At 43.7% G+C, this 14,188-nt stretch overlaps 1 protein-coding gene across 1 annotated transcript in view; it reads right to left on the reverse strand.

The window, feature by feature from the left end:
* Positions 1–458: 458 nt before the first annotated feature.
* The window catches only part of LOC311237993 (ATP-dependent RNA helicase DHX29-like), a gene marked incomplete at its 3' end in the record, with an annotated part of 28,221 nt that continues 14,491 nt past the window's right edge, over positions 459–14,188 (reverse strand). Inside the window, exons 7-9 of the mRNA XM_084325964.1 lie at positions 6,529–6,655; positions 3,616–3,783; positions 459–637 (exon numbers count right to left, since the gene is read on the reverse strand). Of these exons, the coding sequence (XP_084182090.1) occupies positions 459–637; positions 3,616–3,783; positions 6,529–6,655 (474 nt within the window). The remainder of the gene's footprint in view (positions 638–3,615; positions 3,784–6,528; positions 6,656–14,188) is intronic.

The following is a 14,188-nucleotide window of genomic DNA, read 5'->3' on the forward strand; positions in this document are numbered from 1 at the left end:
ACTGTCTTTTTTCTCTCTCTCTCTCTCTCTCTCCCACCCCCTCCCTCTCTCACTCTCTCTCTCTCTCTCTCTCTCTCTCTCTCTCTCTCTCTCTTCCCCCCCTCCCTCCCTCCCTCTACCAGTGCAGACTGTGTGGCACTGTCACTCAAAGTGCTTATGGGCGGAGCCAGGCCATAACAGCCTGATTTCTTGAGGCTGAAAAATGATGGTTTTGAGTACTTGATTAGAAATATAAAACAATGAATTTTTTTAAAAAAATACTTACAAATGTCTTCAATAGACCAACAGGAATTGTGTAAAGTTGCCCAAATAGTGCTAGGAATAGCAATGCATAGCCCCTTTAAATAATAATAATAAAAAATAAAACAATATATATATAGATATTTATCGATACATTTGTCCCGATTTATCGATTCTTCCAAATGGCATATCGTCTCAGCCTTACACACAATCACCACTTACTTGCATCTCCAGTACCGGCCCGCTGGCACCTTGTGGAACCCCGGAGCCGGGCTCTTGGGGAGGTTCTTGCGGACCCAGTCGATGAGGAACTGCTTGGGGGACTTGCCCGTCCAGCTGCGGGCCGTGTAGTCAAAGTTCCGGACGTCCTTGGGCTCGTTCTTCTTCGCCGGCGGGACTGAGGGGGAGGAGTCACAGACTGAGGGGGAGGAGTCACAGAATGACCGAGAGGAGGGGTCACGAAAGACTGAGAGGGAGGAGTTACAAACTGAGAGGGAGGAGTCACAGAAGACTGAGGAGTCACAGAATACTGAGGGGGAGGAGTCACATACTGAGGGGGAGGAGTCACATACTGACTGAGGGGGAGGAGTCACGGAATACTGAGGGGGAGGAGTCACATACTGAGGGGGAGGAGTCACAAAAGCCTCAGACGGAGAAGAACCACACAACTCTAGGGCTGACCTCGACTAGTCGAATAGTCCACTAATCGATCGAAAGGAGCCGTAGTCGACTGCCAACCTATATATATATATACAGTATATTTTTTATCATTCTTTCCAAAAGCAAAGAGGCCTAGAAGCGTGGCTAATGGCGTGCATACCAGCGAGGCTAACTGCCTAAGAAAACGGGCACAGAGGCACTGAAAGAGGATTTCACCCGTCTAATGAACACACTAGACTAGACAAATATCAAGATGTATCCATCAGTGGACCAATTGCATGCTTTAGCCTTCAGTCGACTCCTTCAGACATTAAGCACCCCCCCACAGCCCAAATGGAATGATAAAAAAAAGAATATTATACTGTATATATATAATTTTTTTTTCATTCGGGGGGGTAGTCGACTACCAGTCGTTATAAAGTGATAAAGGTATGAAGACACTTATGAAGGTAAGTAAGATCTGTCTGTCTGTCTGTCTTCTGTCTGTCGTCTGTCTGTCTGTCTGTCTGTCATGTCAGTAAGGCTGAGACCACTTATCGATAATTATCAATAACTGTGTTAAAATCGATAAGTGGCATCACTTATGGTCTTTTTTTTTCATGTGTTTTTTATACTATACTAAAATACTAGGTCTTGTGGCATGTTTTAGTTAAAACATCCCCATTTCATGTAAAGTTGAATTGCAACTCTGCACTGTGCATCCTCGACGACCAGTTGAACTTCTCTGCTCACATCGCAGCGACAACCAGAACCTGCAGATTCCTCCTGAGCAACGTCAGAAGGATCCGCCCCTTCCTGACAAAAGAAGCCACCCAACTCCTCGTCCAAACAACAGTCATCTCCCGCCTCGACTACTGCAACGCACTGCTCGCTGGCCTGAATCTGACCTGGTCGCGTGCAACAATACACAACAGAGTAGGGCTGACCTCGACTAGTCGAATACAATTATTATTATAATATATATTTTTGTATCATTCTTTCCAAAAGCAAAGAGGCCTAGAAGCGTGGCTAAGGCTAATGGCGCACATACCAGCGAGGCTAACTGCCTAAGAAAACGGGCACAGAAAGAGTATTTCACCCGTCTAATGAACACACTAGACAAATATCAAGATGTATCCATCAGTGGACCAATTGCATGCTTTCGCAGAGGACAAGAAGCCTTCAGTCAACTCCTTCAGACATTAAGCACCCCCACAGCCCAAATGGAATGATCCCCAAAAACAAGAATAATAATTATACTTTTTCTTTTGCATCAGGGGGTAGTCGACTATCGGCAAATTCTACCAGTTCTATACAACGGTGGCATCGAGCAGTAACTCCGCCCGCCCGTCATTGTGAACCGGTCGGTAGTGTGGTGCGGACCTCCACGAGCATTATTTGGAATTGCGATCAGATATTTGGATTATCTCTTTTGCATTACATCAGATACAAGGTAAGAAGATTATATATAAATTTGATCGTTGATCTGACATTTATTTCTACCGCGATCACAGCTATATGTGTGGACCGTGTATGGCTGTTTACCGTTGGCTGCGGTGGGGGTGGGGGGGGGAGCGCCCCGCTACGACGGTCATTTCATGTATGGACGAGGAGACATACTAATGATAATCTAGCGTTGATTTCAGGATGATTAGATAATCAGCCGAAAAATTACAACGTGATGACTGGATTACAGGGGGGCAGCGGGTGGCCTAATGGTTAGAGAAGAGGGTTTGTGACCGGAAGGTCGCTGGTTCGATCCCCCGGACCGACAGGAAAAAAATCTGGGCTGGGGAAGTGAATTATTAACTCTCTCCCATACCCTTAACACCAACCGCTGAAGTGCCCTTGAGCAAGGCACTTAACCCCCAACTGCTCCAGTGGAGTTGCTCAGTGGCCAACGGTGGCAGACTGTGGTTGTACTGGGCAGCTCCCAGGTGTGAATGGAACTGTGTGAATGTGAAGCAGGGCGTTCCTGTAAAAGAGCATCCGTGCTCAGAGAACCTACCCTGGGTAAATAAAGGTTAATAATAAAAAATTAAAATAAACGCCTTTTTCTCGCCTTTTTCCTGGAATTACTGAAAAACACCCAAACCATACTCTATTCAAAACGGTATAAAACGGAAATGTACCGATGAAAAAACAATCTGTCTCGGGCATGTTGACTAGAAGCAACTCACTGAGACCCGACGGCGCTATTAGACCCATAGATATAATATAAGATATATTTTAAGCACTCGCAAATGTCACAGTCTAAAACTATAACCATTGAATAAAGACCTGGCGATGAATGGGGTATCAGCGCCCCCTGGTGCTGGCGGTCAATGTGTTAATGAATATAACTCATCAGTTTCGTCAACATAAATAATCTAATAAGGGCGCGGTTGGTACGAAAGTGATGGTGACGTCTTGATGGAGCGCCGAGCGGATGCAGATAGGCTACATCATTTATGATAAATGTTTTATTTAAATTTTTATGATGAGTCATATACTATATAATATATAATAGTATAATAGTATAATATTAGTGTAGCCTAATCTTTATCTGCAACTGTGAAAAAAAAACATTGGTTTAACAGAATGAAGACACATATATAAAAAAATTATTAAATTTTAACGTTGATTTAGAATTTGAATGTCAACATTATGAACAAAGCTTTTCAGTACAGCCCTAGTGGTTTCATCACGCCTCGCAGGCCACATGCAGCGCGGCGGTCCAGACGCTCGGAGCTGTACCTTTCTCCGTGGCGGCGGCGGGGGGGGGCTGCTCAGCTTGTTCAAACAGGTGGAAGTTAAGCTCCTCCTTCCCCTCAGTGACAGGAAGTGGCTTCTGCTCCTCCTTGGGGGTGTCCACCACCTTCAGGGCCGGGTTGAACATGGGGTGGACCTCCAATGGCTTCATCTCTACAGGGAGAGCAGACAGTCATTCCCCTGTTCTACACCAAACAAATGTGTGTGTGTGTGTGTGTGTGTGTGTGTGTGTGTGTGTGTGTGTGTGTGTGTGTGTGTGTGTGTGTGTGTGTGTGTGTGTGTGTGTGTGTGTGTGTGTGTGTGTGTGTGCGTGCGTGCGTGCGTGCGTGTGTTTAAAGTGACTACAAGCAGGATTTTCAACTGAATATATCATTGTCAGATTGGTTGCGATACCTTGGTATAACTACAGTCAATAAATGAGACCATTGCCGAAACAATTGGTAGTTCTAATTCTCACACGATAAGACCACATTTCCCATGAACCCCGTCGCTTCCTGTTGCCAGGGTTCGTTCCCGCCTCCCCGGGATGGGATATGTTTTGGTGACGACAGGAGAGAGGGTGAACAGCCCTTGCAAACCGTGAACGTGGAGTTTTGTTTTGTTTTGTTTTGTTGATGAAGCAAGTTGTTTGGAAAGGCTTCCTTTGGCTTTGTGCTGTAATGCTTTCAGCAGACCTCCTGTGAATCTGACCTGGTCGCGTGCAACAATACACAACAGAGTAGGGCTGACCTCGACTAGTGGAATACAATTATTATTATAATATATATTTTTGTATCATTCTTTCCAAAAGCAAAGAGGCCTAGAAGCGTGGCTAAGGCTAATGGCGCACATACCAGCGAGGCTAACTGCCTAAGAAAACGGGCACAGAAAGAGTATTTCACCCGTCTAATGAACACACTAGACAAATATCAAGATGTATCCATCAGTGGACCAATTGCATGCTTTCGCAGAGGACAAGAAGCCTTCAGTCAACTCCTTCAGACATTAAGCACCCCCACAGCCCAAATGGAATGATCCCCAAAAACAAGAATAATAATTATACTTTTTCTTTTGCATCAGGGGGTAGTCGACTATCGGCAAATTTTGGCCAATCAAAGTAGACTATACAAATCCTTAGTCTGGGACAGGCCTACAACAGAGGATATTAATGGTCTCATCCATTGTCTTTCATTCTGATTGGTCTCAACGTACTTCTGCAGTAATCCTCACCAAGGTATGGACATTGGACTTGGACAGTGATGTATTAGTAGTAGTTGTAGTAGTCATTCTCTATTCAGTCATCAGCGGTCTTTGATTTTGGCAGTGACTGAAAAGGTACAGGCTGAATAATGCTTATATATATGCCTGTCCTATATTCTTTATTCAATATAAGTATGTATATCCTATTATTCTTATCAAATTAAGCCTCCAAATAAAAACATAAAAAGATTATTCACATTATTGTAACCTTCAAAAACCAGAAGCGCATTCCTCATTCTTAAATGTATATTAGCACAAATGTATATTAGCACTTAACCACAACAATAGGAAAAACCTCTCGTTTTAATCCCCGTCTTAGCTTTAAATTATTTACATTATTAATATTTATATCATTTTATATTGATGTCATCCTTCTAGCAGTGCTTTTAACACTTTGAGTGCCACTCACGAGATTTCTCGTTTTTTTTTAGGTGGTTGCATGCCACTCACGAGATTTCTCGGAATTATTATTATTTTATTTTTTTTTGCGATCTGAAAAATTCTTGCATCACCCGAGCCTACCCGAGTATAGCCGAGGGGCGCCGGCGATCACTGTGGAAAAAAGCGCCCCCTGTCGTCTCCCAGATGACATAAGTGATTTTGGAATGGACTCAATGAAAATGAATGGGGAAAAAAATCCGGTACTCCACATTTTCCAGTTCACTGATCCAGCCGGGGTTACCAGAGTTCATTCTGGAGCCTCAGAGCCCCGCGGATCATGGAGTTCTACTGTATCGCGTTGGATCCATACACGTATCGATTTTTTCGAATGGTGATCAGGAATTGGAATATACCAGTTGGATACCATCTGATGTCAGGTAAGGACTCTATGTTATCAGTGGTAGGATAATCAGAGTAAGTTTGATGAAGTTATAAGCTGTTTTGTGAAATGTCTTCTTTCGGTTTCACTGTAAAAGTCCGTGAGGGAATCAACGGAGCGATTATCAGTGCGCGGCCGTAATGTGCGTGCGTGCATGTATAATATTGATCATCTAGCGTTTATTTGAAAACGATTCATAAAAAGGCCGACGAATATCAACGTTGTGGAATATTCCACTAAAAGACGATTTTCATAGAATGCTCCAGAATGAGCTGTTTTTTATATCAAAACGGGGGCTTTTCTAACTGCTCTGAAACGGCAACGACGCGATAAAAAAACAATCTGCCTTCACAGCACTGACTGGAAAATAGTCTTTGATAATGCGATGGGCAGATTAGACACATAGCCATAATTTAAAACATAGATTAGGCGATATTAACGTTAACATTGGCGCCGATGGTGGCATTCAAGCGGTAAAACGGAAAACCAGGCGTGGCGCTGAAAGTGTTAACTCTTTCACTGCCACACGACAGAAGGTTAACCCTTTACTATCACACAACCGACGGCGATGCTCCATCATCCGCGGAGCTAATGATGCTAATAATGGAGCATCGCCGTCGGTTGTGTGATAGTAAAGGGCTAACCTTCTGTATTGTCACAGTGAAAGGGTTAACCTTCTGTCGTGTGACAGTGAAAGGGTTAAGCGGCCAGACCTTGCTGTATGATGCGTATCCTGTCCCGCCTTGTCTTTATATTATTAATATTTACATCATTACCTTGCTGTATGATGCGTATCCTGTCCTGCCTTGTCTTTATATTATTAATATTTACATCATTACCTTGCTGTATGATGCGTATCCTGTCCTGAGCCATCCTCTGTCCCGCCTTGTCTTTCTTGGCCTTGGCGGCAGCCGCCTTGTCCTTGGTGTCGTACAGCTGGGCGGTGAGAACCAGGTACCTGTCGTTCTGAACACCAGACCACGACACACACCGGTAGATCACATTACAATGTATTGTCATTAGGGATGCTCGATATTGGCTTTTTTACCGATACCAATATACCGATATTGTCCAACTCTTAATTTCCGATACCGATATCAACCGATACCGATATATCCAGGTTCCCCCCCCCCCCCCCCCCCCCCCCAAAAACGGAATAATTTCAGGTAATTAACATTACATATGTCTCTCGTCGTGGAATTAACACAACATTATGCATACTTTTGACAATAAATAAAATCTGAATCTGTTCTTACTTGCTTCCCTGGGTAAATAAAGGTTAAATAATAAAAAAAAAAAAAAAAAAAAACGATACAGATATTTTCCGATATCACATTTTAATGCCAATATCGGCCGATAATATCGGTAGGCCGATAATATCGGACATCCCTAATTGTCATCATCATACACAGGGTTCCCACAGACATTGCTAAATGAAATTCAAGGACTTCCAAGTACTTTTCCAAGCACTATTTTTCATTTTAAAAGGGCATTTAAAGGGATACAATTCACTTTTAAATGCTGTTTTTTTTATAGAAAAATTAATCGGATCCAGTATGGCTGATGGCGAACGGTTGATTTGAATTTCAAGGACTTTTTAAGCACTTTGTTAAACAATTTGCTGTTTTCAAGGAATTCCATGCCTTTACTTTTTTGTCAAAAATCAAGCACTTTAAGCACTTCAAGGACCTTGTGCGAACCCTGCATACAGCACACGTACAGTACAATGACAATAAGTTAGTAGTAGACGGTTACTAAGTTGGTAGTGAACAGGTTAACCTTCTGTAGTGGTAGTGAAAGGGTTACCCTTCTGTAGTGTGGTAGTGAAAGGGTTACCCTTCTGTAGTGTGGTAGTGAAAGGGTTAACCTTCTGTAGTGTGGTAGTGAAAGGGTTAACCTTCTGTAGTGTGGTAGTGAAATGGTTAACATTCTGTAGTGTGGTAGTGAAAGGGTTAACCTTCTGTAGTGTGGTAGTGAAAGGGTTAACCTTATGTAGTGTGGTAGTGAAATGGTTAACATTCTGTAGTGTGGTAGTGAAAGGGTTAACCTTATGTAGTGTGGTAGTGAAAGGGTTACCCTTCTGTAGTGTGGTAGTGAAAGGGTTAACCTTCTGTAGTGTGGTAGTGAAATGGTTAACATTCTGTAGTGTGGTAGTGAAAGGGTTAACCTTCTGTAGTGTGGTAGTGAAAGGGTTACCCTTCTGTAGTGTGGTAGTGAAAGGGTTACCCTTCTGTAGTGTGGTAGTGAAAGGGTTAACCTTCTGTAGTGTGGTAGTGAAAGGTTAACCTTCTGTAGTGTGGTAGTGAAAGGGTTAACCTTCTGTAGTGTGGTAGTGAAAGGTTAACCGTCTGTACCGTCTGTAGTGTGGTAGTGAAAGGTTAAATCAAGCAAATATTCATAAATGGTAAGGCAAACATACTGTGCTTCTCAGAAACTAAGCTCGACGATTCTGTAAAAGATCCAGAGATAGAGATTGAGAACTACTCAATAATCAGGAATGATAGGAACAAACATGGAGGTGGTGTCTGTATGTACATACACAAGGACACCAAATTCATCAACAGAAATGACCTGAATCATAAATCAATTGAAACTGTATGGGTGGAAATCCTATTCGAAAGGGCGAAATCCCTACTGGTTGGCACAGTCTACAGGCCGCCAGATCATAGTGGCTTTTATGATACAATGGATGGGTGTTTAGCTGGAGTTGAGGATGTAGACAAAATTCTTATTGGAGACTGGAACACGGATATGCAACGAAAAGATGCACCCGTCTTCAAGGCCTTCAGTAGGTTTTGTGATCTGCATGGCCTCAGCCAGCTAATCACCCAACCCACACGTGTATGTGAATCAACTCAGACTACCATTGACCTCATTCTGACCTCCGACAAGTCCAAGATCTCAAATAAAGGGGTTATAGCATGTGGGTTAAGTGATCATTATATGATATTCTGTACCCGAAAAAAACTAAAACAAAAGGCTGGCTGCCACAAAACAGTCACATCTAGAGACCTCAAAACCTACTCTAGCGAGGCCTTCAACCTTGAACTGGAGAGTCTGGACTGGTCAGATGAACTCAATGGTACACTGGTTGACGAAACATGGCTTGGTTTCAAAACCAAATTCTCAGCAATACTAAACGACATGGCCCCCCTAAGAACCACCAGGGTAAAAAATCGCGCTGAGCCGTGGATGCACTCCGAAATACTGGCCGCTATGAAAACCAGAGACAAAAAATGCTCTGAGTTTCGTAAAAGTCAGTCAAAGCTTACTAAAAGCACGAGCAGTGAACTCCAAGCCCACGTGACTGAACTCAAACTAGAAAGAAACAGACTAAGAAACGACGTAAACTCCATGATCAAAACTGCAAAAAAGAATTTCATCAATGACAAAACTGAGGAAAACAAAAACAAACCACGTGAACTTTGGAAATTACTCAATAATCAACTAGGATGCAGTAAAAAACTTAAAACCAGATTCTCAAACATAAACATAAAAACTGACAACACGCTCATCACAGACAAGCTGGATGTAGCCAATTACTTAAACATTTTCTTCACAAACATAGCCACAACACTGGTAAACAAACTACCCTCCCACTCAGGGCTTTATGGGGTAGAACACATAGTAGCTTTCTACAAAAACCTAGGGGTCCGCAAGGACGACTTCAAGCTGGAAATGGTAACAACAGATGAGGTACTCAATAAACTGAGCGCCCTCCAACCTAACAAGGCCACTGGCCATGACAACATCCCCTCCAAATTCCTCAGAGACTCAGCAGCCGCCATCACACCAATCATCACACACATAATAAACCTCTCCATAAAACAGGGACACGTCCCCAAGGACTTCAAAATTGCGAGGGTGACCCCTCTGCACAAAAAGGGCAGCAAATTAGACCCAGGCAACTACCGCCCTGTTTCTATTCTCACCTCCATCTCGAAAGTCATGGAAAAAATAGTCTACGAACAGGTCGAAAAGTACCTAGCGGAAAAAAATCTAATCTACGAATTCCAATCTGGCTTCAGAACATCCCACTCCACTGACACATGCCTTCTCTATTTGAATGACCACATCAAACAAGAGGTGGACGCAGGCAAATACTGCGGCATGGTCATGCTGGACCTACAAAAGGCCTTTGACACGGTCAATCACTCCATTCTGATTGACAAGCTAAAAGCAATTGGTTTTGATAGTCTATCAGTGAGCTGGATGCAATCCTACCTTGAGGGGAGGGAACAGATGGTGGAGGTAAACGGTACCCTATCCCCCCCCCTCACAGTGAGCTGTGGTGTTCCACAAGGAAGCATACTAGGACCGCTACTGTTCCTAATTTATGCAAATGACATGTCGTCAGCTTGTGACTGCAACTTGTTCCTGTTTGCGGACGACTCAGCCCTGCTGGTCTCTGACAAGAACAAGTTACAGGTTGAAAAAACCCTCAGCTCGGAACTAGGCAGAATCTGCATATGGCTCGCTGATAACAAACTATCATTACACATGGGCAAAACAGAGTCCATTCTCTTCGGTTCAAATAACAAACTCAGCAAGACCGACGGCTTCTCAGTTACAGTGGGTGACAATATTGTCACAAGGAAAGATGAAATTACCTACCTGGGGTCCATCCTAGAGGCTAATCTCTCCTGTGACAAAATGGCATCCAATGTAATAAAAAAAGTCAACCAACGAACTCGATTCTTGTACCGGATCTCCTCTCTGGTAAACAAGAACACCCTGAAGACTCTGGCAGGAGCACTCATTCAGGGGTACTACGACTATGCTTGCACCTCATGGTACCAAAGCACCTCAAAGGCGCTAAAAACAAAATTACAAACATCTCAAAACAAACTGGTCAGACTACTGCTTGACCTTACTCCTAGAACCCACCTCACCCCTGCCCACTTCGACAACCTAGGATGGCTTAGAGTAGACGACAGAGTACAACAACTTGCAATGGGCCTGGTCTACAAGATACACTACACGACCAAGGTACCCATGTACATGTCAAAATACTTCCCAAAGGTCAGTGAATACCACGATCACAACACCAGAGGGAGCTCCACAAATCATGTCAAACCCAGATTCGGCTCAAATAAGGGACTAAACACGTTTCGCAATTATGCCACATCAATGTGGAACGCCCTACCCAAAGCTGTAAAGGAATGTGGATCACTACCCACTTTCAAAACCTCTCTCAAGGGACACCTACGGGAGACTGCAATTCAACACTGGCCCCTGTAAATATCCTAACCCAATCATTCCAACCCCCTCCAATGTACAGTCATTTACCTAGTATGGTTTTGTCAATAGTTCAATGTACAATTGTGTTTGTTTGTACAGTGTCTCCTCCCCCCCCCCCTCAATGTACAGTGTTACTTGTTTATACAGTGTGCCCCCCGCCCCCCCCCCCCCCCCCCCCAACCACCTCCAATGTAAATTACCCAGTATGGTTGTCAATATCCAAATGTACCCAACCCCCCCCACCCAACCTCCAATGTACAGTTTCTACGTCAAATGTATATACTCCCTTTTCTTGACTCCTTCTGTATCACAAACAGTACTGTATTTGCAAATCTGGTATGTCATAAATGTATAGATGTAGCAGTACTGACTATCTGTATGTCATGTATGTCATATATGTCTATATGAATTGAAAATGGGGGACCCTGATGGAAACAAGACAAACGTCTTTCTCAGGTCTGCATCCCCTTAACAATTGTATGTATTGAGCCGTACTGTATTGTACCCATTCTGCAATCTGTTAAATAAAGTTTTCATTCATTCATTCATTCAACCTTCTGTAGTGTGGTAGTGAAAGGTTAACCTTCTGTAGTGTGGTAGTGAAAGGTTAACCGTCTGTACCGTCTGTAGTGTGGTAGTGAAAGGTTAACCTTCTGTAGTGTGGTAGTGAAAGGTTAACCTTCTGTAGTGTGGTAGTGAAAGGTTAACCTTCTGTAGTGTGTAGTGAAAGGGTTAACCTTTCAGTTTTTTTTATAGAAAAATTAATCGGATCCAGTATGGCTTAAAACCAATTTCCGACAATTAGTTACACTTTAAAAAAAATTTATTTCTTGATTTAGAACAATTTTATCATGGATGAACAAAACGTTCAATGCGAACGGTTGATTTGAATTTCAAGGACTTTTTAAGCACTTTGTTAAACAATTTGCTGTTTTCAAGGAATTCCATGCCTTTACTTTTTTGTCAAAAATCAAGCACTTTAAGCACTTCAAGGACCTTGTGCGAACCCTGCATACAGCACACGTACAGTACAATGACAATAAGTTAGTAGTAGACGGTTACTAAGTTGGTAGTGAACAGGTTAACCTTCTGTAGTGGTAGTGAAAGGGTTACCCTTCTGTAGTGTGGTAGTGAAAGGGTTACCCTTCTGTAGTGTGGTAGTGAAAGGGTTAACCTTCTGTAGTGTGGTAGTGAAAGGGTTAACCTTCTGTAGTGTGGTAGTGAAATGGTTAACATTCTGTAGTGTGGTAGTGAACGGGTTAACCTTCTGTAGTGTGGTAGTGAAAGGGTTAACCTTATGTAGTGTGGTAGTGAAATGGTTAACCGTCTGTACCGTCTGTAGTGTGGTAGTGAAAGGTTAACCTTCTGTAGTGTGGTAGTGAAAGGTTAACCGTCTGTACCGTCTGTAGTGTGGTAGTGAAAGGTTAACCTTCTGTAGTGTGGTAGTGAAAGATTAACCTTCTGTAGTGTGGTAGTGAAAGGTTAACCGTCTGTACCGTCTGTAGTGTGGTAGTGAAAGGTTAACCTTCTGTAGTGTGGTAGTGAAAGGTTAACCTTCTGTAGTGTGGTAGTGAAAGGTTAACCTTCTGTAGTGTGTAGTGAAAGGGTTAACCTTCTGTAGTGTGGTAGTGAAAGGGTTAACCTTCTGTAGTGTGGTAGTGAAAGGTTAACCTTCTGTAGTGTGGTAGTGAAAGGGTTAACCTTCTGTAGTGTGGTAGTGAAAGGCTTAAAGTGGAGATGAAGCAGTGCGATAAATACATATTCATATCATCATAGTATTTAGATAAGCCACAGAAAAAATCACGTTATAAAAATAAGCAGTTTCTAAGAAAAAACGATTTGTTATGTGCATTTTTGAAGCATTTATCATTATGGGCGCGGCCATTTTGTTGCTGACGTCATGGGGCTTGTTTGGTGTATACACTGCTGGTTAGCTGCCTATAGTGAATGGGTCAGTCAGTAAATAAAATGTTGCCTACAAAACAACGGGACCGCGGTGGTTCTGTTTGTATTGCTCCTGGCTGTTCAAACTAATTTTACCATGTGAGAGAGAGGAAAGTTGGTTAATTTCCACAAACTACCAGTGAAAAAAACAGTGTTGTTGGCACGTTGGCTCAGGCTGGCTGCACTCAGGCGGCGCGACCAGCCTGTTGGACAGGGAAGGAGGATCTGCAGCGAACACTTCATTGCCTCGGATTATGTTGTTGGGGTGGGATGTTTGTCCAGAAGACCACTAATCAGCTGAAGCCGGACGCGGTTCCCTCAGTCTTCGACAGACAGACCGGCCCAGGCAGTTCAGCGTCGCGGAGCATTCAGCCTGCTGGCTACCTAGATCCACTTCAACCAGCGTCGCGGAGCATTCAGCCTGCTGGCTACACAGCTTGTCGGTGTGCTAATAGCCTCGGCAAGCTAACGGTAGCTGGCTACACAGCTTGTCGGTGTGCCAATAGCCTCGGCAAGCTAACGGTAGCTGGCTACACAGCTTGTCGGTGTGCTAATAGCCTCGGCAAGCTAACGGTAGCTGGCTACACAGCTTGTCGGTGTGCTAATAGCCTCGGCAAGCTAACGGTAGCTGGCTACACAGCTTGTCGGTGTGCTGGAGCCTTGGCAAGCTAACGGTAGCTGGCTCCAGGCTATTAGCACATCGACAAGCTGCTGGAGCTCCCGACGCTCGGCTGGTTGAAGTGGATCTAGGTAGCCAGCAGGCTGAATGCTCCGCGACGCTGAACTGCCTGGGCCGGTCTGTCTGTCGAAGACTGAGGGAACCGCGTCCGGCTTCAGCTGCAGATCCTCCTTCCCTGTCCAACAGGCTGGTCGCGCCGCCTGAGTGCAGCCAGCCTGAGCCAACGTGCCAACAACACTGTTTTTTTCACTGGTAGTTTGTGGAAATTAACCAACTTTCCTCTCTCTCACATGGTAAAATTAGTTTGAACAGCCAGGAGCAATACAAACAGAACCACCGCGGTCCCGTTGTTTTGTAGGCAACATTTTATTTACTGACTGACCCATTCACTATAGGCAGCTAACCAGCAGTGTATACACCAAACAAGCCCCATGACGTCAGCCATGACGTCAGCAACAAAATGGCGGCGCCCATGTTGAAAACAGGGATATTATATTTGATTTTTCAGACAAATAAGATAGATTTCACATTTGATTATAGAACCCTGTCTTACACAAGGTACACAACAAACAAACTAGGATCACATTGTTCACTGCTTCATCTCCACTTTAACCTTCTGTAGTGTGGTAGTGAAA

The sequence above is a fragment of the Notolepis coatsorum genome, assembly GCF_963971535.1.
Source record: "Notolepis coatsorum genome assembly, chromosome: 12".
Classification (NCBI taxonomy): domain Eukaryota; kingdom Metazoa; phylum Chordata; class Actinopteri; order Aulopiformes; family Paralepididae; genus Notolepis; species Notolepis coatsorum.